The 21463-nt window shown below is 48.2% G+C and overlaps 10 protein-coding genes across 10 annotated transcripts; 4 read left to right on the forward strand and 6 right to left on the reverse strand.

Annotated features, from left to right (window-relative positions):
• Window positions 1-18: 18 nt before the first annotated feature.
• On the reverse strand, window positions 19-2801 carry FOXG_09747 (uncharacterized protein). The gene is made up of 4 exons (XM_018388964.1): window positions 2561-2801; window positions 2121-2483; window positions 140-2068; window positions 19-68 (listed from the first exon to the last, which is right to left on the reverse strand). The coding sequence occupies exons 1-3, from the start codon at window positions 2625-2627 to the stop codon at window positions 813-815; spliced, it is 1686 nt and encodes a 561-aa protein (XP_018247149.1). The 5' UTR covers window positions 2628-2801; the 3' UTR covers window positions 19-68; window positions 140-812.
• A 2106-nt stretch (window positions 2802-4907) lies between these two features.
• FOXG_09748 (uncharacterized protein) lies at window positions 4908-6051 on the reverse strand. The gene is made up of 2 exons (XM_018388965.1): window positions 5544-6051; window positions 4908-5493 (listed from the first exon to the last, which is right to left on the reverse strand). The coding sequence occupies exons 1-2, from the start codon at window positions 5920-5922 to the stop codon at window positions 5069-5071; spliced, it is 804 nt and encodes a 267-aa protein (XP_018247150.1). The 5' UTR covers window positions 5923-6051; the 3' UTR covers window positions 4908-5068.
• Window positions 6052-7169: 1118 nt separating this feature from the next.
• FOXG_09749 (uncharacterized protein) lies at window positions 7170-9014 on the reverse strand (the record flags this gene model as incomplete). The annotated part of the gene is made up of 2 exons (XM_018388966.1): window positions 7170-8484; window positions 8542-9014. The coding sequence occupies 2 exons, from the start codon at window positions 9012-9014 to the stop codon at window positions 7170-7172; spliced, it is 1788 nt and encodes a 595-aa protein (XP_018247151.1).
• A 708-nt stretch (window positions 9015-9722) lies between these two features.
• Window positions 9723-10593, forward strand: FOXG_20149 (uncharacterized protein; the record flags this gene model as incomplete). Its single annotated transcript, XM_018400424.1, has 2 exons — window positions 9723-9888; window positions 9950-10593. The coding sequence occupies 2 exons, from the start codon at window positions 9723-9725 to the stop codon at window positions 10591-10593; spliced, it is 810 nt and encodes a 269-aa protein (XP_018247152.1).
• Window positions 10594-10671: 78 nt separating this feature from the next.
• On the reverse strand, window positions 10672-12000 carry FOXG_09750 (uncharacterized protein; the record flags this gene model as incomplete). The annotated part of the gene is made up of 2 exons (XM_018388967.1): window positions 10672-11859; window positions 11917-12000. 2 exons carry the CDS (start codon window positions 11998-12000, stop codon window positions 10672-10674), a joined length of 1272 nt encoding a protein of 423 aa, XP_018247153.1.
• Window positions 12001-15258: 3258 nt separating this feature from the next.
• Window positions 15259-15636, forward strand: FOXG_09752 (uncharacterized protein; the record flags this gene model as incomplete). Its single annotated transcript, XM_018388968.1, has 1 exon — window positions 15259-15636. One exon carries the CDS (start codon window positions 15259-15261, stop codon window positions 15634-15636), a length of 378 nt encoding a protein of 125 aa, XP_018247154.1.
• A 982-nt stretch (window positions 15637-16618) lies between these two features.
• FOXG_09753 (uncharacterized protein) lies at window positions 16619-17739 on the forward strand. Its single transcript, XM_018388969.1, has one exon. It carries the CDS (start codon window positions 16795-16797, stop codon window positions 17206-17208), a length of 414 nt encoding a protein of 137 aa, XP_018247155.1. The 5' UTR covers window positions 16619-16794; the 3' UTR covers window positions 17209-17739.
• Window positions 17740-17934: 195 nt separating this feature from the next.
• On the reverse strand, window positions 17935-18303 carry FOXG_09754 (uncharacterized protein; the record flags this gene model as incomplete). The annotated part of the gene is made up of 1 exon (XM_018388970.1): window positions 17935-18303. The coding sequence occupies one exon, from the start codon at window positions 18301-18303 to the stop codon at window positions 17935-17937; it is 369 nt and encodes a 122-aa protein (XP_018247156.1).
• Window positions 18304-18576: 273 nt separating this feature from the next.
• FOXG_09755 (uncharacterized protein) lies at window positions 18577-19615 on the reverse strand (the record flags this gene model as incomplete). Its single annotated transcript, XM_018388971.1, has 2 exons — window positions 18577-19469; window positions 19552-19615. 2 exons carry the CDS (start codon window positions 19613-19615, stop codon window positions 18577-18579), a joined length of 957 nt encoding a protein of 318 aa, XP_018247157.1.
• Window positions 19616-19841: 226 nt separating this feature from the next.
• FOXG_09756 (uncharacterized protein) lies at window positions 19842-21288 on the forward strand. The gene has a single exon (XM_018388972.1). It carries the CDS (start codon window positions 20190-20192, stop codon window positions 21210-21212), a length of 1023 nt encoding a protein of 340 aa, XP_018247158.1. The 5' UTR covers window positions 19842-20189; the 3' UTR covers window positions 21213-21288.
• The last annotated feature ends 175 nt before the right edge of the window (window positions 21289-21463 follow it).

Raw genomic sequence — 21463 nt, forward strand, 5'->3', positions numbered from 1 at the left:
CTTGCACGGCGGGTTCGCTGGGCGGATGATTCGCTACTTATAGAAGATTATCTATCTCCCTATTTCTCCTATATGTTGCACGATTCTCTTGAGTGAGTACTGCAGCCATTAATCTCATTCACCTAGAAGTTGCTCTTACAGTGATAAGGTTTGAGGATCATCAAAGCACTGAAGGAGACAGCCGATAACGCGAAACGGTATGATCATACTATATTGGCGACGATGGATTGCAGAAGATAACATGAAGCTCTTCAGGCCCCCCCAAGCTAACATAAAAACAAAGAAAATCGAACTGTAGCATAAGGATTCTGTTGAGTAGTTGCTCGCAAATAAAGCAATTTTGGATTGCATCATTACCTTCCAGATCATGGAACCGATACCTTGCGCCTTGGGAACTATAGTTCACCCCGAAAAGCAGAAACGGAAAAGCGACACGAAATCATGAGAAATGCGCAAGTGGAATAGACAAGAGTGCCTCAGCTTCATGTCGATCAATGAAGGGTGACGCATATGATACTTTGAAAACGGGAGTTGCTGTGATCAAAGGAGAGAATTACATAGCCCACGGCTTTCGGTGGGCGTCGCGAAGGATCGTGTTGGATGTTGTGCATCGTTGTGTACGAAAATGGTCGTCTTCAAAGGCGTCTCGAGAGTGCCAAGTATGCCCGCTCGCTTATCGTTGTCGAGGTTGGTTATGGCGCTGCTTCCTTTCGTTCATACCTAATCATTGCTATACTCCGTCGTTCCATCAGCTAAGAGGATCGTCTTCGGTAACCGACTGAATCCAGCATCTTCGTAACACACATGGCTTTTTATGACAAAGAGTTCCTGCCACGTCGACCACGGCGAGATTCATTGGTGGCTGTCTTGGTAAGGGCGTTATCCACCATGACATCGTCCTTCTTGATACTTCTTCGTGGAATCCAGAAAAGCTGAACTGCTCCGATAACAGCTACAACAACACAGCTGAACCACGCTGACACGGAACCTGACAGAGCATAGAAAACTCCAGCAAGAGGCGGCGCAACAGTACGTGCCAAACAGGCACCAGACATAGCCAAGCCATTGACTCGGCCAAGTACCTGAGGAGATGGCGTAGCATCCTTAATAAGAATGAGAGTAACAGGTGCCACTATCAGCCCGCAGAAACTCTGCATTAACAAGGATGCGTAGATTCCCAAGGAGACAACTGGTTCGCCAAACGCAGAGAGGAAAGGCATGAGCAAGTAGGAAGCAGGATACAAGATAATCATGCTCACAAAGGAATGCCATACTCCAACGCGGCTAACGAACACGGGGAAGATGACGGCTTGGATGAACAGACCCAGTACTCCGTTCACTGCAAGGTATACGCCGACATCGTGTACGGTGTAACCAAGACCACCAATCCAGTCAATAGTTCCGCGTTTCTCAGCAGGATCGTCGAGCAGATACGTGGCGAGAAGGCTGCTTGCAGCCATCTGGTGATACGAGAAGATAAGTAGTGCGACGATGAGCATCATGATCGTCTTGTTGAACGTTCGTTCACCGGACTTGGCCTGCTCGTCCTCCTGCTCCTCGTTAGGGGGTGTGAGAAGATCCTGAGGAAGGACAATGGAGTGCACAGTTCCGAAAGAAGAGCGGCGGAGGTCGATAAAGTCGTGTTCAACTGCCATTCCAAGACTGGACTCGGCGAAGCGAGGTCGTGATCGGCTGGTGGAGGGAGACATGTGTCGACGGCTGCGAGAAACGGAGGTGCGGACGGCAGAGCGTCGGAGAGGTGTGCGCTCATCGATAGATTCGAGATCGTCTATAGCAGGGACTTCTTGGTAGTTGATAACGCCATTCTCGCCCTCGGATCCGGGCTTCACAAGTGTCTCCTCAAGAAGAAAGAGTCCTTGAATAACGGCGATGGCCACCACGGCCACTGACACAAGGTTAGGGAGCAGGTAAGGATATCGCCCAAACAGTCCATCCTCTGAAAAGATTGAAGGGTAAAACTTGGCAGGTTGAGCGAGGAAACCTCCCATGGCGGATCCGATGATGCCGCCAAGAGTCCAGACGAAAGGCTGCACGGCGTAAGCCTTGGCTGTGAGAAAGTCAGCATCTCCACGATAATCCTAGCTCAAAGAAAAACTTACGCTCATGCTCAGGCAATTTCACCATCTCAGCGACCATAGTCTGCATGACCGACACGTTTCCGTTCAGCGCGCCGCCGACAAACCTTGCCAGAAGAGCAACCCAGTAGCTCTTAGCCAAACCAAAAATAAGACTCGACAATGCCACGCCAACGAGTCCAAACAGAACAACGGGCTTTCGACCGACGCGGTCCGAAAGAATACCCCATCCCATCGAGGTCAGCGCCTCAGCGACCGCATATGCCGAGACGAGCAGTCCCGCGTAAAGTGAAGCATCTTTCTCAGCAATACCCAAATCCTTGACCATCACAAATGTGTAGGCCAGAATGGAATTGAAGGCAATCGGCTCCGAAAAGCGACATATTGCTGCATGTCGTGGTTAGCGCTCGTGAGATTATCATGGGTGAGGGGCCGTTATGGCGGTGAGAGAGAGGCGCGCATACCGAGAATTAGAAGTTGCCTCGTGGGGAAAGCATTAGGATCTTTGTCTTCCCTTGCTCTCAAATTCATGATATTTACAGCAAATCTTGAGTTTCTTTTCTTCTTCTCTTGGAAAGTAAATGATCTGAGAGAGCAAGGGCGCGAAGTTGCAAGACCCGAAAGTGAAAAGAGAGTCCAGGACAGAAAGAAAAAACTCTTTTGGCGGGCCTCATGACTCTCAAGTAGCCTAACAGAAAATCCACGGCCGCTGAACGAGTGCGCTTATGGTACTACGGCCCGCAAACCGACTCGGTGCAACGCTACTGTAACCCCCCACGCAAGTTTTGCAGCGTTGCCACCACACCCCCCCCCCCCGGTCAATTCACGACATCCAATGCAATGTTTATCACTTGGCAAACGAGGGGGAAAGATCCTGGTTCACGGAGAATCTCTGCTAATACTGCGGATATTCTCAGCGCATCATCATTATCGCTCCATGCAAGACATGAGCTAATGGAATGGGCGTTGGCGGAGATTGAATGCCTCTGCGCATTCCCGCGTCGACCTCCTCCCCTGCTCATTACTCAAGATCTCGATAGCCTAGCACCAACACGAATCACTCACTGTAAGAATTTGCTTCTTTTTAAACTTTGAGCTTGACTGGTGTCTTCTTGACCGCTCGCTTCACGGTCGGATGACAATACAGTAGCCTACCTTACCAAAATGCGGATGATCAGCGGCAAGTATTTACCCTGACCGTTTGTTTGCCACCAACGGGAGGCAAGGCCACTTTTCCTCGTCGTGATGTGATGTCAAACCGCATGCTCCGGCTGTCAAAGTGTCAAACAAACTCTAACAGCCATAGCGCAACCTGCAAAAAAAACGACAACACGTCGCATACAATTTCATCACAATACCGATTCAATATTCACTAAGATCAATCAAGACTTTTGTCACACAGCACCTAGATCTTCCGTCGCACACCGTTCTTCTGCCAAGTGACGACCCGCCCATCTTTCATGTGTGGCGAAACGGAAATCGTTCAACCAACGTCTAGTGGGAGGCGAGCCAATCGACACCGAGTTTTCGCAGCTATCATGCGGGCACGATGAGGCTGAAAACGGAAAAGACGATTTCATGCAACAGGATGATGTGGTATCGGTAGATGACAGATCGGATCCAGATCTCAACTGTTTCTCTTAGCTTCCCTATTGAGGTCTGAGCTTACTCTGATCTGCATGCTTCTTTTCACTGCACGGGCCCAGGATTATCCGCAATATTGTAACGAGATAAGCACGATTAGGCGCTGAATCCCAGGCATTGACGGCTATATGCAGAGTAATACATCCGGACCAATAAATCGTATTCTGTGAATTATCGGGAGGCTGAAAAGCTTATGCTGGTACAGCATTAGTGCATGAATATGATACTCTCATGAGCTGGTAGCTTGGCCTGCTTGGTAATGTTCCCCGCTCACTCACCGGTTTCTTTAGTTCCTGGTGGCTGGGGACTGTCGCTTCAGCCTTGACAACGAAAGTCGGTAATTGAGCGATGCTTGTTCTACAACGTATGATCCAGCTTGTGTCCATGGTATAATCCTTGATGATGCGCGAATATGATACAAGCTCCCAAAGCCGTGTTACGGGTACTTGGGTACCATCCCAGGGCAAGAAAAGACACGAGCACGTGAATTTCTTAGAATGGTACGCTGCAACATAGCATACAAATGGACATCTGCTCATAGAAACCAAGAATGGTGCACCAAGGACTGATGCCAATGGGCTGTGATATTATGTCCGCCGGTGTATCGTCTCCAATGTCACAATTCGGAACAAAGCTCCCTACCCACGACAATTTCTGTTTCTTGTCAAACACTGGTTAATCACCCCGGGATGTGGCTGACCCTTTGTGCTCATCAGACAAATTGCTTTTGCTCCATGTGCGACAGATCATCTCGAAAACCGGACTGCTGATTCATTATATACTTCCGTATCACCGTCGCTAGCGAATACGGTGGGTAGCACGAATTTCGTATTGACTATACCCCTGCAATGTCTCAATATCTTATGCACGGGGAAACAAGCATCTGCAGTCGAAACGTGGTTTACAAGACTCATTGGGACAAGTCTTATCGTCATAGAAGGTGAAACAAGTACGGCACAATGACTTGGGCGTTGTTGGGCCCTTCCGTTGATTTCTTATTCACTGACTTGTCCCTGTATCATATTATGCCTGGTTGCCTTGGTGATTTATCGAAGTGACATCATCGAGATCTTCACAGTACTTATCCGTGCGCTGGAATGAGCTTTACTTTACATGCTGTCACCATTATTCCAGAAACGGAGGATATGCGAGTCGGGGGTACACGAATTTAGGAGTAGGAAGTGTCTCACTTAATTCTTGAGCAGCATAGACATTAATGGCTAAATTTAGTGGATTTCAACAACAAAGGGGCGGCGAGAGTTGACCATGACCATCGTGAAAGATGAATGATACTGCATTGAATTTTACAGGTAAGGTCATCCGTCAGACTATGCAAATTTAGTTCTGGGACGTTCCTGGAGTTCACCATCTAAGATGATATCAACCTTCTCGTTGTAAAAGCAGACAAGTCGTGCAATCGCTGCGCTCTCAAGAGTTGGGTGGTTATAATACCAGACCAGGTTCTCAAAGGTCTTTCCGTCGATGACAATATTATAGTATTCGGCCTCGCCCTTGTAAGGACACTTAGATCTGACGGGGCTTTTCAATAGGACAGTCTGATCAACAGCAGACAATGGAAGGTAGTAACGAGTCGGCAGACCTGTCTCGAGGAGATGCATGGATGATGTAGCTTTCGCAACTGTTCTGCCGTTGACTTTGACTTCAATGGGACGTGTGGAGTGCAGGATGTCAACGCGTTTGAAGGGATCTTTCGCGTGGACGAAGATGGGTTCATCCTCCTCAAACCATTGATCTAACATCTGTCAGTGCGATGATATTCTTAAGTCATACTCGAAAGCTTACCTATACTGCGAAATTCAACCCGCACCATATCAGAAAGTGCCCCAAGGGTCACATCTTGAAAGAAGCGCACAACATTGTCCACTTTTACCTCCTTGATACTATCATGGGCTGGGATCACGAGTTGAGCTATCGCAGCCCTCTCTTTGAGCTCCACCGAGATATTCTTCTTATCAACCAGCTTCGCGTTCTTCACATCAACCACCGGCACATAGATAGTGGGGAAACTGTCATGTTCCCAAACATAGACTCCGTGAGTAGTATCCACAATAGTGGTATGGTTGTGAATGGCTCGTATGCGGCGAGATGTCTGCATTGTCTTGCGGGGACCATGTTCGATCAGGCTCTGAGCGAGCTCAACCAGGCCTGATGCACTACTCATATTGAGATATACCTGAATATGTTTATTTTTCGTGATTCTGTGTTTCTTAAATAAAGATATGGCAGTATCAAAGGATGTTGGGTGAGGACAAGTACCCCGCTCAATGACGCGGACAATATTCAGACGCTGGTCTTGATTTATAATCATCGCTGCAGGAAGACTAACTCGAGTATGAGAATGTTAATGTCATTTTAAATAGCTCTGACCTTATCTCGGGTTCCTAAAAAAAAAAAACTCCATGAGATTTAAATTGTTCCCACTTTGTTGCAAGCGTATTGCTGGCTTTTGAATGCAGTGATACTAGAACTTCGGCTTGATATGATTTCGCGCTCTCTGGTATGTTGGTCACAAACCAACGGGCACAATTAAGTGTCGGTTTAAGATAATAAGACATCGTTTTCTTTTCTTTCGAAGTGATGATTTGCCCATTCCGGTATCAGCCAAGGACAAGTTGGCTGGCCGTTGGTGGATGACTGACACAGACAAAATGAATCGACGGAATCCATAATCAATGCCACCAGTTGAGGTGTTTTTAGAAAGAAGTCCGTGAAGGCGGTTGAGTTAACTCTGGCCTGATTCATCGAGGAGAGTCTGTTTGGGGAGGAGCTGGCTAGACTGCAGGCTGTAGTATTTGTGTCGATAGCGCATCGACGTGCGCTGCGACCTGTCCTGTATTATGTCTTAGTTCTGTCAGGTGAAGCAGAGGTAACAGAAGAGCGCTACAATCTCTGGGGTCATGTCGTATTTGAAGGAGACCGAGTTGAGCAAACGGTCTCGTCGTGTTCGACTTGTAGACGTCGAACGGCATCAATGACTATTTCCCAAAGCACTACTAGCCTCCATGAGTCCATCTTTTCCATCTTTATGACTCGTAATTCAATAACTGCGGCATCTACGACCTGGACCTAGGGTACAACGGAGTGCAGCGCCTCGAGTTCCATTACATACGTTGCAGCGAGCGCGCTTTTAATATCTCGGGAGGCACTGCAAACGACGGTAACGAAGAAGAAACGACCCATTCAACTACGGACCGCTACTCCGGCCCAGCTACTCCCGCATCAGATGAGTTTGATCTTCCACAGAGCTCCGCAACATGATTCCTTTGATCCTCTCGTGAAGATTCAACATTCTCCAGAAACCTTCGAAATGTTATGTCCAAAGCCAGGTTCACTTGTAATGGGATGTATTTATCGAAACTATACCTAACAAGCAGTACCTACCGCAACAAAACTAGAGCCACGGGTATTTTAAATCCTTCTACAAAGCTTGCCTGTGTCTAGACTATAATCCCAAGCATCACTTCCGACTCCCGATAAAACCCAAAGACTCTGAGTAGGGTCATACTTTTCCTTCACCGCCAACAGGCGGGAATAGAATACTCCGTAGAAGTCCTTTTTGAAAGACGGATTATAAGGATTTGCCTCATTCATATACGCTCCAGTATCTGGCGCCCATTCCTGCCAGAGCTTTTCCTTTGAATCGTTCAGATCACGTGCTCCTTTTGCCAGCGTTTCTGCCGGCGTAAGAGTAGTGTCGAGAGTCAGACTGTAGCTCATTGTATGAAGATAGGTCGATCGCCATGCTGGTAGAAGTGCGCCTTGCATGCTTCTTGGCGTGTTCGCAGGACCCGGTCCACCTTGCAAACCGATAACAACCATACCGGATCCTTCCGGGTCTGAGTTTGTAAGCATCCGCTTGAGGTAGCTAATTAACCTCTTCTGGCTGATTTCGGATGTCTCTCGGCGGCCAAGAAGTCGACTGGACGGCATTGAATAAGCTCCGGCCTGGTTTGAGCCTCCAGCATTCAAGGCTTCGAAGAACCCCTTGTAGGTGGGATAGACAGTTGTGTTGGAAGCAACGACGGATAGGATGCTGCTGTCGTTGCCAGTAAAAGCATGGATTCGATCGATTGCCATCTGAGCCAGCTTTTCGGTGGCTGTCTGTGACTTGTTGAAGGCATAAAATCCCTGGCTGATGCTGATGCCGGCTTTGTGATTACCTTGTACTACCGCTGCACCGGCTAATCCAGCATCCATAAGATCAGGAAGTAGGCGCAATAACTCTGAGAAAGCGTTCCAGGTTGCTTCATATGCAGCTGAGGTGTTACCACGAGGAGAAATAGCGAAACCGGTTTCGATGACACTTGGCGCGGGATAAGCTTTCAGCACGTATTCAGTAACGATGCCATATTGTCCCGCGCCACCCCCTCGAATGGCCCAGAGCAGGTCCTGATTCTGAGTGGCATCGGCAGTGAGTATTTGACCCTGAGTCGTTACAACTCTCACTTGGTATATGTTGTCAGCGGCCAAACCGAAGGTGCTGGACAATGGGCCATGACCACCGCCTTGAATGTGCCCTCCCAAGCCAACTGTGGCATCATTACCGCTTACGATGACATGGCCGTGCTTGAGGGCGTGACCAACTGCATCACCGTAAGTGAGTCCGCTTGCAGCTATCAGCACGGTGTCTGTCTTGTTAGTCCCAGGCACTATCCAGTTCGGATCGAACTTGACACGTTGCATGTGGCGAGTCCAGATGGACAGGGAGTGTGCACCACTGGATCTATAAGAACACTATTAGCAAGAGCCGAAAGCTTCGTGGCGGCAATGAAATACGAACCTTCCACATAAGTCGTGGCCAGTTCCTTTAACAACGATGCGAATATTTCGCTCTGATGCCCATTTGACAGCGAGAGCGATCTGTTCATCGCTCGTCGCATTTACAACATAACTTGGATAGCCACCGAGATGGCAACCAACCGTTTTGCTATACCCTTGAGCCCCAGGAGGTATACAGGAATTGTTGGCGTATAAAGCGGACGAAATCGACTCGGGAAGGTTGGCATGGAACATCGACTGAGTCCAGTTGGCCTCAACGACGTTGCATTTCAATGGTGAATCAAATGGATTCGTTTTGTAACAGGAGGATGCAGCCGGGCGTGTTTTTATGAGACTGCCACTGATAGATTCATTCAATGCCGCCCACTCGGCGTCAATGGGCCAAGCTTTATCGAATGGTGAAAGTTTGCATTTCGGCGGCTCTGTTGGGGAAGCAAGAGCTGCTGAACATAAAAGAAGCGCAAGCAAACGCATGATTTTTTTTTTTTTGGAGTCGATCTGATGCTGGAATAAGTGCGTATGTATCTGCTGTTCTACGTCCATATCTACCGTAGTCGGCTGTTTTATAGCATTCAGCTTGGTTAGGTAAGGGACACAAAATGCCGGGACCTTCGGACATGACGGAAAGCGAGTTACGGCTCTAGCGTTTTCGTATATCCCTTTTCTTTTTCGCATTCCAAGTCAAGGAACTTTGCTTGTCCGTAATGACCCAGCCTTAGTATTTTTGGTACACCAGACTACGTCATGTGGGTTTTAACAAGCCATGGCTATCCACTACCGGCTTTTCCTTTCCAAGCGCCGTCGGCAAATTACCATGTTGTTGACTCGCGGAACCCCGAATCTTTTGATCGTTGTTGTGAGGGACACATCATCGTTTCGCCTTGTTTCAACCCTAAAGTTTATTCATAGTGAGTGGATCCCGTGAACATACCGCCAGAGAAGTCGAGAAGGCCCGACTTCAATGGGTATTGTAGCCAATCGCTGTTTATACGCATAGCTTGACCAAATTGCACTCCACTTCTCAGGAACCGTTTCGAGAATGTGGACCAGCTTGCAACTAGTTACAATACCAGTCCGAAGGCTCTTTCTGGGACATCAGCTATAAGATGACAGAAACGGATCTTGCACTTCTCCCTCTTCATTCTTGCCCTAGACTCTTTAATCCCACCTCCTTTCACAATCATGGGTTTAGTCCAGTTGGAGGATGGCAAGGTCCTCTATTACCCGTATACACCTTCGACTGCGGCTGGCTATGCCTTCATGGCATGCTTTGCCGTTGCAACATGCGTACATATCGTCCGTGTTGTACAGACAAAACGGCGCTTTTTCTTCCCTATGATCCTTGGTGGTATATGCATGTCTTGCCACGCTACCACCGACAACGCAACGATTGCTGACTGTCCACTCAGGCGAAATATTTGGATATTATGGCCGCGCCTGGGGCGGTCAGCTACCCAACTCACCCAAGCCATTCATGTTGCAACTCATGCTCATTCTCGTCGCGCCAGTGTTTGTCTGCGCAACCATATACGTCACACTGGGGCGATTAAAACAACGTATACTCGGTCGACCTAATCGAAAATGTAGCATAACAGTGCTCTTTATTCTTACCGATATCGTGGCTTTTTGCTCGCAGATCGGTGGTGGACTTGTCCAAGTTACCGGAAGTCTCAAGCTGATGAAGATTGGAGACCATATTGTTTTGGGCGGCCTCGTCTTTCAATTGGTAGTTTTGGCTATTTACCTGGGCCTGGTCTATGAGTTCTGGAGCAAAGCCAAGAGGCAGCATGATACGAATGGTCTTCGATGGCAGCCTTTCGTAGCAGCGCTGGCTGGAACAGTGGTAGCGGTTTGGATTCGAAACCTGGTTCGTGCAATCGAATTCATGCAAGGATTCCATGGTTTCATCAGCGAAAATGAGGCCATGCTATATATATTTGACGCCTTTTTGATGTTACTGGTCATAGTGGCCTTTATTCCGTTTTACAATAGTAATAGTATAGTGCCACAGCACATCAAGGGAGGATGGGATGCTATCGAGCTGGGCCCTTGATGATGCAACACAAAGGTAGATACCATTTTTCAAAGATCCTTCTTATTGTTCAGGGAAAACCCCAGATGCCAAACCCGCTCATATTACCCTCACCGCTTCTGTTGGCCACTGAAGAAAGTCACGGTAATCGTGTACTACATACTTCTTGCATACCAGGAGGATGTGATCAGCCCAGTCATGCAGAAACCAAGCCCTCTTCACAGTCTGAACTAGAGGTGCGTAATAGGCTAATAGCAATAGAGCTACAGGGTCTTTGGTCTGCAGGCAGTCAATAAAGGTGTCTTCCATCATGTAAACCCAGATAAGAACCATCTTGTAGTGCAGTGGGCACCTGATGCACCCATCCTCACTACCGAAAGTGGCTTCGTAGATGTTGGTGAGGGTTCCTAGAGATCGTACAAAGACATCATTGCGCGGCAGTGCATCTGAAACAATAAGATCACGAAGTTTCCCAACCGAAACAGTCCAGTCAACCCGAGCGAAGCCCTCGCAGATGTAGGTTGGGCGGGGGTCATCAGGAGGCGCCTTACCGCTACCGAGCGCCTCAGTGAGCCCAGAGAACAAGACTTTTTCTTCAAAAAGCTGCCTTATAAGTCGTGTGCCACGGGCTAGTGAAAGAGAGCTATGAGGTGAGTTGCCGTTGGCTGAACACACAAATAGATCATCAGACCCTGTGGGACCTGCTGCAAACACACAGAAGCAAACTAGCGTTGTTGAAACATACAGACTGCCGCAATTTGAGGCGTCTATTTGCGACAAAGTTTCATTTGTCTGGATCAACCCGACAGAGAAGTGATCTTTAGCCAAAGCAATATAGCGTGACCTTTTCAGTGAATTGTTGGATGCTAGAAATGCTAGATGGTACGCCGCAAGAGAGAGGCAGAGATGGAGGAGATAGGGATACGACGCGGCAAGTAGTGTCGCATCTCGTGACCAGAACTGGACAATCGGGTGATTAGGATCATCGGAGCCGCCAAGATTTGGTCCAGTGAAGATGATGAATTGACGCAATAGCTCGGCTTGAGCCATGTTCAGTTCTGTTTCTGGGGACTGGGGTGACTCTCTGGGTTCAGACTGGAAGTGGGATCGGAGCGAGGAGTCCTGGGCCTGGGATGACCAGTTCTTACGCGGCCGGCCTCGTCCAGGTCCCACCGGGGCAATTGGTGCGGTTGCGAGTGAAGATGCTGGCACGACTGGATGAATGTCATATTGACATTCCAAATGAAACCTGGTGCAGTTGGTGCATCTCGGTTGAAGTTCATCACACTAATCACACGTTCGTAAGTACTTGATGCACGATACGCATGCATGGATAACTCTAACCTTAACTTTGCGCCGCTTGCAATTGGAGCAACCATTCTTAGACTTGTGATGGAACTTTTTTTTAGATCGTTGACTTGGCAGCATTGTGGAATTGATATGGAACGACCTGAAGCTATCCAGTCGGCAGAAAGCTGATTTTTCGCATAGACTGAGGTGGTTGTAGCTAACTTATAACCTCGCCACGGCCTTGAGCGTTTCCGGGACTGCTGGTGTTTATTTTATCCACAATTTGAAACGAGTGGAGTGGCCGAGAGCCAATCGCTGATATTTCGTTCAGATAAACCCCACTGACCTGGTAGCATCCATTATGCACCTCTTGGGTACCGATAAACTTGGTCGAAAAGTGGTAGGCATACTACCCCGGTGCGTGTATGGTTGACCTCAACTGGCAGTGGTTATAAATCTTGATTAGGCAAGTCTAGCCTATGAGAATCTCCAGTAAGTTCGGTGCCTAATTGAGGCCTCTTGACCGTGCGAACTTAGCGAACTCTCTACCTCGGGTCAAATAGTAGCGAAGGAGATACCGCAATTGAAGAGTGTGTGCAACATAGCCTGAGAATCGGTACTTTCAACCTGTAGATCGATAGAAATACAGTTCTTCCAGCTGCTCATGGCCACGTGGCCTTCCGTTGCGGAAGCTCGATCTCTCAAGTCTCATTTGAGCACTACAAAAGGGCCCTGGAGATTGCCGAAACCTGTCCTCGCATATCATGGAGATTTGAATGTCATGCAAAAAAACTGGAAACCGAGTGCTTGTAATATCCAGATGAGTCGGGGCGCGGGCATTGAACTTCGAATCCACAGCTTCAACACTTCTCAGTCAAGATACCTCGCTTGACCAGGGGACACCCTGGAGTCGAAAGAAGAAACCTGTGTCCGTGTTAGAGCTCACGGGTTGACTTACCAACCGTCAACTGATTGGTCTGATTGGGTCACGGTCGAGACGGGTCTCATACAACCCAAAGACTGGCAACGCGCGTTGTCCATTGCCTCGCGTCAGAACCCTTGGCAAGGGTAAACTAAAAAGCTCATTATACCTTCGAAAGAACTTCGATCTAAACACGAAGCTAACTCACATCCAGAAGGCTCGCCTATATATAACTGCTCTTGGTCTCTACGGGGCTGAGATCAATGGCGAGCGGGTAGAAGATCATGTTCTAGCCCCAGGCTTCCAGTCTTTTAAGCATCTACATGTCTACGATACCTAAGATGCTACAGAACCGGTTTCAAGAGGCCGAAACGCTATTGGTATCCTGGTTTACAGGGCTGGTACGCCGGGCGTCTCTTCGGTCATATCGAGAAGCGCGATTTCAGGAACCTCTACGGATTTAGAATCGGTGCTATGTGTCTTTTGAAGGTCACTCTCAGCGATCGAACCAATGTTCATATCCCATCTGATAAGGCGTGGTCCTCTAGCTTTGGCCCGCTGTCCGATTCACAGATTTGCAACGGAGAGATCTAACGTATCTTACCACCACTCCGCCCACCCCCCCACTCCGCCCATTTGGTGATAGTCTCAACACCACAACAGCTATCGATGATGCGTGCACTTTATTTTGCCAATTATGCATCAAAAAAATCCAAATTTTCAGAATAGCTTCATTTATCATGGATCGTGAATTGAGAATTTCCAGAGCAATTTCTGAGGCCTCTACGAGGGGCGTTCGCGGTGCAGCTAAGTGGGAGACCGTGCCGAGGTCGACTTTAAGGGATCGGATCGGTGGCGCGCAACCGACGCGTTTACAACACCAAAAATACCTCTCGCTGACGCCGCAACAGGAACAGGAACTCATCGACCTTATATTAATACGGGAAAAGTATTCCCAGCCGTTATTGAAGAAGGAGATCCATGAATATGCCCAGCATCTTGCCGAATTGAACGGCTGTGGAAGTCATCTAGGGAAAAATTGGGTAAACCGATTCTTCAAACGACATAACAGCGTTATGTTAAAGCCATCACGACTTATTTCGGTCGCAAGGAAGAAGTCTGTCACGGAAGAGGGACTGAGGGAGTATTATGAGGGACTCAGGCGTCTTATTATTGACTTATCAATTGGTACAGACCGTATGCACAACCTCGACGAGACTGGAGTCCAAGAAGGGGAAACTATAGCCGGCATAGTAGCTGGAACGGTCCTGACGAGCTCGTCAGAGAAGATACAGTCAGACGCTTCCGCTTGGATCTCGATATTAGAGACGATATCTGCTGACGGTCGCCGACTGACCCCAACGGTAATATTTACAGGATTATCGCTACAGGGACAGTATTTTCCAAGGGATATACCGGATTGGAAGTTTACTTGCAGCGAGAAAGGCTGGTCTAATACAGAAATATTGCTACGGTGGTTCTACGACGTTTATCTGCCCGAGACTCATCCAAAAGACCCGTCTTCCTGGCGACTATTAGTCCTCGATCAACATAAGACTCATATAAGTCCCGCCTTCATGAAGAAGGCAATGATGAACAAGGTCTGGCTTAGTTGGCTGCCGTCGCACTCGTCACATATCACTCAACCGCTGGACCTTGGTCTTTTTTCCCCGTTGAAAAGATACTATCGAGAAGAGACAGCTGGAATGGAGACCTACGAAGCGACATCAAATAGACAGAAACACATCTTCGTACAGGCATATAAAATAGCTTCTGAGAAAGCCTTCAGTCCAGAGAACATCCGACAGGCGTTTCGAGCATCAGGGATATACCCAGTCGATGTTAATCAAGCTATAAAGAGGTTGAAGCCCAAAGAGCGTCGCGGACCGACTTTTCAGCCTCCCACAACACCACCAATCACGGTTGAAGTCGATCGCGATATCTTCAATACGCCCTCGTCAAGCCGCGATATAGAAAGACTACTCCAACGGGTCGATTGGTCGTCAGGGAATACTGAAAGGGACGTCAGAATGATCCTACGGAAGGCAGGAAAGTCACTGGACCAAAGAGGTGCGTCTACAGTCTTCCAGGAGCAAAAAATCGCCGTACAGAAAGCTCAAATAGCTGGTCTAAAGCCGTCAGGCCGTTGCAAGGTCAATTGGGACCCGAACAAGGCTTTTCCTCACGTTGATAATCTTATTATAGCGAGGGACCGGTCCGAGATGAACACTTGGAAGTTAAATGACGAAGCCGCGGCGGAAAATCGTCCGCCGAAGCGGAGGAAAAAGCAGTCGGTTGAGCAAGAGTTTTTTAGTCAATACCCAAAATCTTAATTGAATTGAAGCTATTTTCATAATTTGAGAATTAATCTATATAATGCGTTGGAACGGAAATGAAGCTATCGCAGGTGGGGCGGTGTGGAGGGGTGGGCGGAGTGGTGGTCAGATACGTTACTACTCAGGAAAGAGTCCGTTATGACGGGATGGTCAACGGCATCTTTCTACAATGGCGATTGGCTCAGCGTCGAAGAGCTTCCGCCATTGACCGCAGCTCTCGTTCCGTCAGACGGTCCACCCGTTCGAAAGCTGAAAGAGCTTCAACCAAAGGAGATCTTCCAGAGCGTGTCGGGCAAGGTTATAGTCGACTTTGGTCATAACTTTGCTGGTTGCGCTAGGATCACTGTCAGTGGCCCCAGCGGTACCGATATCATTCTCAGAAATGCTGAGGTACTGGAAAACGGCGAGATAGAAACCAAGCCCCCACGCACCACCGACGTGCCGGCCCGCAAGTTTGAGAACCTCGATTTACATTTCACGGCTTCCGCTATGTTAAGACTAACAACTGGCCCGTGAAGCATACTCCCCTAGAATCCGAGGCCATCACCAGCATTGCAGTATGCAGTGATATGGAACGAACAGGATGGTTTGAATGCACTGATGAACTCTTGAATCAACTTCACACCAACGTCGTGTGATCTATTCGAATCAATTTTATCCATATTTCTACTGACTGCCCGCAGCGTGATGAACGCATGGGTTGGATTGGCGATGCCCACATTTTCGTGACAAAGGTTGGCCGAAGATTGAAATCGATGAAACAGTCTCTGGAGGCGCATGGCGCACCGATTAGCCTCTTCTAGTTCACGGAGATCAACCTAGACCTCATAATCCGTGTTCCAAACTACACTTCTTTGGCTGTGGCATTCTAGAACCTTGCCGGGAGTGGAAACATCAACCTGACAATACGAAATGGTGCATCAAAGACGGTCGCCTCATACTCTCAACAGCGACTATCACAAAAAAACCTTCACCTGGCAGCCAACACCCTTACTCGTCGCACAATCGGTTCCAAAAGCACTGCAGCCTTTCATATCAGCGCATCAAGACTGAAAAAGGGTGGTGTCGCCGGTGCATCCATATTTCACACCAATAGTGCATATATCGCTATTCACAAACACGCTGACTCTTCGCGATTTGTCTATGTCGAGCTCCCCAGAGATTCCCGAACCAAGCGAGGAGGCATTTAAAGCTTGGAAAGGCACAGTAAACTTCACGGGCTCGACCAGGTAACGCGTAAACCTCACAGTTTTCATCAATGCTTCATAACTCTTACAATTGACATTTCGTGTCGGGAGTCCTTAGTCGTAGTACCTGGGTATCGCAATATAATCGACATATGTTGTCCCAGCCCTCATTTATGAGCAGCATCTGAGGCCTGGGTATTAAATGCAGCGCTACGACGATTCACAAGCCTAGAAGTTTATGCAGTGAGATTTTAGTCAGCTATAAAAAGAGGCTTTGCTTCAAATGTAGATCCTCTATTGAGGCGGAGTCATGGGCAGGCAGACAAGCGGCATGACTCAGCTGACTGCAAACACCTTTGATATGTAGCATGTCACAACGTAAACGAATAAATATTTCTTGTCTCCATCCTCCTTAATGTTTTAAAGCATCATCATTCAATTATTGCAAGTCTCAAATCCAAAGATACAACCACAAAAAACCTTCACCATGACAACCGAAAAGAGATTCACCGGCTCTCGCATCAACGTCAAATCCATCGAAACCCCCTCCAGCGCAGAATGGCGCATCCGCTTATCTGGCCCAAATATGATAAACCTCATGAACGGCCATCGTCCACAAGACATGGACGATAAGTGGATGTGCATGACAACGGGGCCTGCTGAACAAGGATTAATTCGCGTACGCATGTGCAGAAGCTGGTCAGATAGAGAAATCATCGCGCTTATAGGGCGTGTCGGAAGTGATGATGAAGCAATTATTGCCGAGGAAGGCGGAGAGATTTTGGCGATTATGTGGCCGACGCCCGAAGAGGGCGAGTATGATCCTTTTGATGAGGAGAGTGCGAAGAAGTTTGCTATTGGGTTCTGTCGACATTTTATGAATTGTGAGCTTGAGAGTTGATGAGGATATGAGGGCGAATAATGGTTTCTGCCAATGTTCAGGTTATGACATGGTGTTCTCGCGTTAGATTTCTTGGTCGGTATGTAAGATAGCTCATGAAAGAACGCCGATGCTCCAATTCCCCAAGATCGTTGTATTTTCCCAAGGCCGTCTATTGTCTTAATTGAATGGCGCGTCACTGCGCCTGAAGTCAGCGTGACTGACTACGCGTTCCATCCTCTCACGCAAAATCATCGCGCAGGGTCGCCTCTCGGCGGTGAAGGCATTCTTGCGGATGCAGCTCTGACCTCCAGTCTCTCCGTTGCTCGGCGATGAGTTTCTGCGACCGGGCGGGCTGTTACAGTGTACGCTTGCCGATGGGGCTGCTGAAGTTGAAATGGTTGGCGATTATTGATAAGCGGTGCCGAATCCGCAGAACGGTTTGGGAAGAGGTCATCAATGGCTTCCATGAGATCCTCGTAAAGGCCTTTGACGAACGGCACGATCCCGCACATTTTTTGTAGTTCAAGGATTTATGAGAGTAAAGTGTCGTGACTGTTGACCTTTTTGTGACAACATTACGATGAAAATAATCTGTGCAGAGATCACGTGCATCCGTGTCACAATGAGCAGGCTTCAATTCGGAATAACCTCAGCAACGACTCATGGACTGGATATCTTATGAATGGGATCTTTTTTTGATATCCTTAGTTATTTGTATACGTGTAGTAAAATACGACATGCGCTTTACATCTTGGGTTTCCTGCCCGACTTCTTGAAATGGCCTGCCTCGCCAGTACTTCCCTCTCTGCCATCCTGCTCTTGAGCATTCTGACTGTTGGTATTCTTCTCCTTCTCTGTCATGTTCTTATCTTCGAACGAGCTCGCATCGCGTTTTCCCGGTGCACCCTTCAGCGACGCCATGGCTCCATCTGAGTGATCGGCGACTGGTGGATTGTTCTTGTCATGGTTGGGATCGGAAGACACTGGGGTTTCGACTTTGCCTGAGTTCATGCGGATAGAGGTGTATGAGCTTAGCACGGGTTGGGATCGAAGCGCGGATGTGACGGTCGAGATGCGTCTGAAGGAAGAGAGAGATTGGCGTGCGATGGTCATGATTGCGAAAAGTCGAGACGAGTAGAAGATGTATTTGCGGAGGATCTGAGAATTTCTGTTAAAGCTTGAGTTGCTGATGCTGAAGGGTGTGTTGAAGGGTTGAAGAAGCAAAAGAATCGTGGCTTTTCATGGGTCTTTGCTGAAGCGAAAGTAATGACGACATTTCTGAAGCCGACATATCGTCAATCATGGCAATGGTTGATGTCATTGATACATCAATTGACTTGACCTCGAGGTTCCACAAAATCCCAACGCGAACTCCATTTCCTGTGATTACTCCAGATTTTCGACTTGTCCTATGTTTTGCTTCTCAAACACCAATGGGACTTCACCTCTTAACGCTCTCCAATGATTAGTTGCCCTCATCAGCTCGGGACATCCTTCGACAGCCCATCCCCATCTTTCCAGAAACCGAGGCGTCACCTCCCAGCTCTCCATACGATGCGGCTCTCCCCAGATAATCATGCCACGCCGATCTGAAGCATAGTCGCCATGTTTGCCTCTTGACACAAGTCGCCGTCCTCTTGGCCCAGTGCCCTCTCCATATTTGTTGAACATGATGTCTTCCAGTAGATCTCCCATTATGTCAGTGACAAGTAGTCGATGATTGAAATGATCATGGTGATTGATAAGATTGTCTCTCATCTTCGGAAACGGAATAAAATCGATCCAGGTTGCATGTACCCTTGTTGATTGCAGGGCTGTAGGACGAAGATGAGGCGGTACATCTAGGCCTGTCTCGACACAAATAGCATCGAGCTTTAAGCCAACCATGACATCCAGTTTCTCAGTCCGACCCTCTACAAGTACAAGATGATCCGTCACCTGTGAGAGGGTTACTTTGTTCTGAAAAAGCCCTCGGAAAGCATTGTAGTTTATGAGATACAGAAGATGGTCCGAGAGAGGAGACGCCCCGCCCGTCAATGCCTGTAGACGTTGATGCATGTCGAGCTGCTGGCTGTATAATTCAACATCTGCGGTGCTCAATGTGCCCTTGTATATAGTGGTAAGAAACAATCTCGGGTCTTGCTTGGTGATGGAGGATTCATCATTGTCGGCTCCGGCCTCCAGACCGAATTCATCCACCCTCCAGAGCTTGACTCCGAATGTCGGCCTTTGCTGCTTGGCACGAGTTTTGGTTGTGTCATCATTGTTCATGCGATTTCCTGCGTGCAAAAGTCAGAGATGGTCTAGCTAGTCTCCAAAATAGGAAGTATTGTAATCAGAACTGTCCGTCAAATTACTTACGGCGAGCTCGTTGGTTGATCCTGTTTTGCAGCTTACGCCGCTGCTTTCTCTCAGCATCTTCCATAATCGATGGAGTTCGTGACAGGCCTTGCTAAACTCCAGCAGTAGTGATGAATCAAAAGGCCAGCGGGCTATAGCGAAAGTAGTAAAAATGTAAGCTTTGATCAAAAACATGGTCGAATTGGGGTTTGTGACGGATAAACTCTCCATGTGATCTGACGTGCCGAAATATGTCACGCTAATACGAATCGAGATAAAAAGTCATCTTCGCATGGTATGATCTGCAAAATCCGATCGCGAATATTCCTCGAGCCCTTGCTACACGTTTCCTTTTATTCCGATGATGCGCCACTGACAAGCGTTATGACTCCGTCCAAGCGACCAGCAGCATGCATGGTGTACCTTGGGGAATCCTTCGGTGATTTATTCTCTTTTGGGTTACAATGTCATCAGGACTTGAAGAGCGACATAGCATGGTGGTCTAGGTAACAGTTTTTGGGCTACATCCTGAGCTGCGACAAATCTACTATAAATTCAGGAGAAGCTGCAATATTATACCAAAATCTCTTCAGTTCAATCCAACATTCAATTTCACTCCAATAACCCTGCTTCTCAAATTCAGTTTACACAACTTTAACATGTCTCGTTACGCCTCTCTCTACACCAACCCCCAAGGTCCAGGTGACAGCCGACCAACTGCTCTGCAGGTAGTGCAGGATGAGCAGATGCAGAACGAACTCATTGGAAAGACAGCAGTCATCACTGGCGTGTCATCCGGTATCGGCATAGAAACCGCACGGGCGCTTGCTGCTACAGGCATTAAGCTCTTCCTGACTGCCCGAAACCTTGATAAAGCCAAGGAAGCTCTCGCTGATTTCTGGAACCCGGATCAGATGGATCTTGTACAACTTGAGCTGAGCTCTATGGATAGTGTTCGAGCTGCCGCAAAGACAATCCTTTCTAAGACCGACGAGCTCAGTATCTTCATCGCCAACGCTGGTGTCATGGCTGTCCCAGAGCTCACGACGACTGCCGATGGCTTTGAAGAGCAGTTTGCTACGAACCACTTATCTCACTTCCTGTTATTTGAGCTCCTCAAACCTAGTCTTCTCAAAGCGTCAACTGAGAAATTCCAGTCTCGGGTCGTTGTCGTCTCAGCTACTGCTCATCGCATGCAAGGCATACCCGCTTCGAACGACTACAATTATGAGACCAGTGGCGCCTCAGCTTATACGCCCTGGGAAGCATACGCCCGATCCAAGACCGCCAATACCTACATGGCCAATGAGATTGAACGTCGATATGGCTACAGGGGCATCCATGCGACTAGTGTTGCCCCAGGACTGGTTGCCTCCAATATTGGTCGTCATATTCCCCTGGAAGTGATGGCAGGGGTTATTGGTGACAAAATGCATGAGGTTCAGAGCCTCGAGCAAGCGGCTGCAAGTACTCTGGTCGCTGCCGTGGGCAGAGAATGGGAAGGAAGAGGAGGTGTTTACATCACCAACTGTAGTGCTGCCGAACGGGGCGAAGATGACGGTGTTTCGACTTCGTACACGTATGTTTCTCACACTTACAACCCCAAGGATGAGCAGAGACTGTGGAATGACTCTCTAAAGATGGTGGAGAAGTGGAACGACTATAGCACAGAAGACATTTGACGATGAAAAGGTCGGATGGGTTTGCGGATCAGCTGTATACAGATCACCAACTAGCTCTACAATTTTCTTGGCTTCACGAATGTTTCTACCCGTGTTTCCGCCTCACTATCAAAAAGTCAGCCGTGGTTTGACCCACCATACACGATCATCTCCTCTCGTCAAGGACGCGACGTTACGGACCAGTGTAGTGGATAACTAATAATTTCTAACCTTGCCTATTATGAACGGCATGACCGAATTGTGACCGTCCG

The sequence above is a fragment of the Fusarium oxysporum genome, chromosome 11, assembly GCF_000149955.1.
Source record: "Fusarium oxysporum f. sp. lycopersici 4287 chromosome 11, whole genome shotgun sequence".
NCBI lineage: Eukaryota > Fungi > Ascomycota > Sordariomycetes > Hypocreales > Nectriaceae > Fusarium > Fusarium oxysporum.

Coding starts and splice junctions, on each gene's coding strand:
- FOXG_09756 (XM_018388972.1), top strand. CDS start 20,190: ATGTCTCGTTACGCCTCTCTCTACACCAACCCCCAAGGTCCAGGTGAC.
- FOXG_09747 (XM_018388964.1), bottom strand. CDS start 2,627: ATGAATTTGAGAGCAAGGGAAGACAAAGATCCTAATGCTTTCCCCACG. Junction 2,484..2,560: donor GAGGCAACTTCTAATTCTCG/GTATGCGCGCCT, acceptor CACGACATGCAG/CAATATGTCGCTTTTCGGAG. Junction 2,069..2,120: donor GAAATTGCCTGAGCATGAGC/GTAAGTTTTTCT, acceptor ACTTTCTCACAG/CCAAGGCTTACGCCGTGCAG.
- FOXG_09748 (XM_018388965.1), bottom strand. CDS start 5,922: ATGAGTAGTGCATCAGGCCTGGTTGAGCTCGCTCAGAGCCTGATCGAA. Junction 5,494..5,543: donor GGTTGAATTTCGCAGTATAG/GTAAGCTTTCGA, acceptor GACAGATGTTAG/ATCAATGGTTTGAGGAGGAT.
- FOXG_09753 (XM_018388969.1), top strand. CDS start 16,795: ATGACAACCGAAAAGAGATTCACCGGCTCTCGCATCAACGTCAAATCC.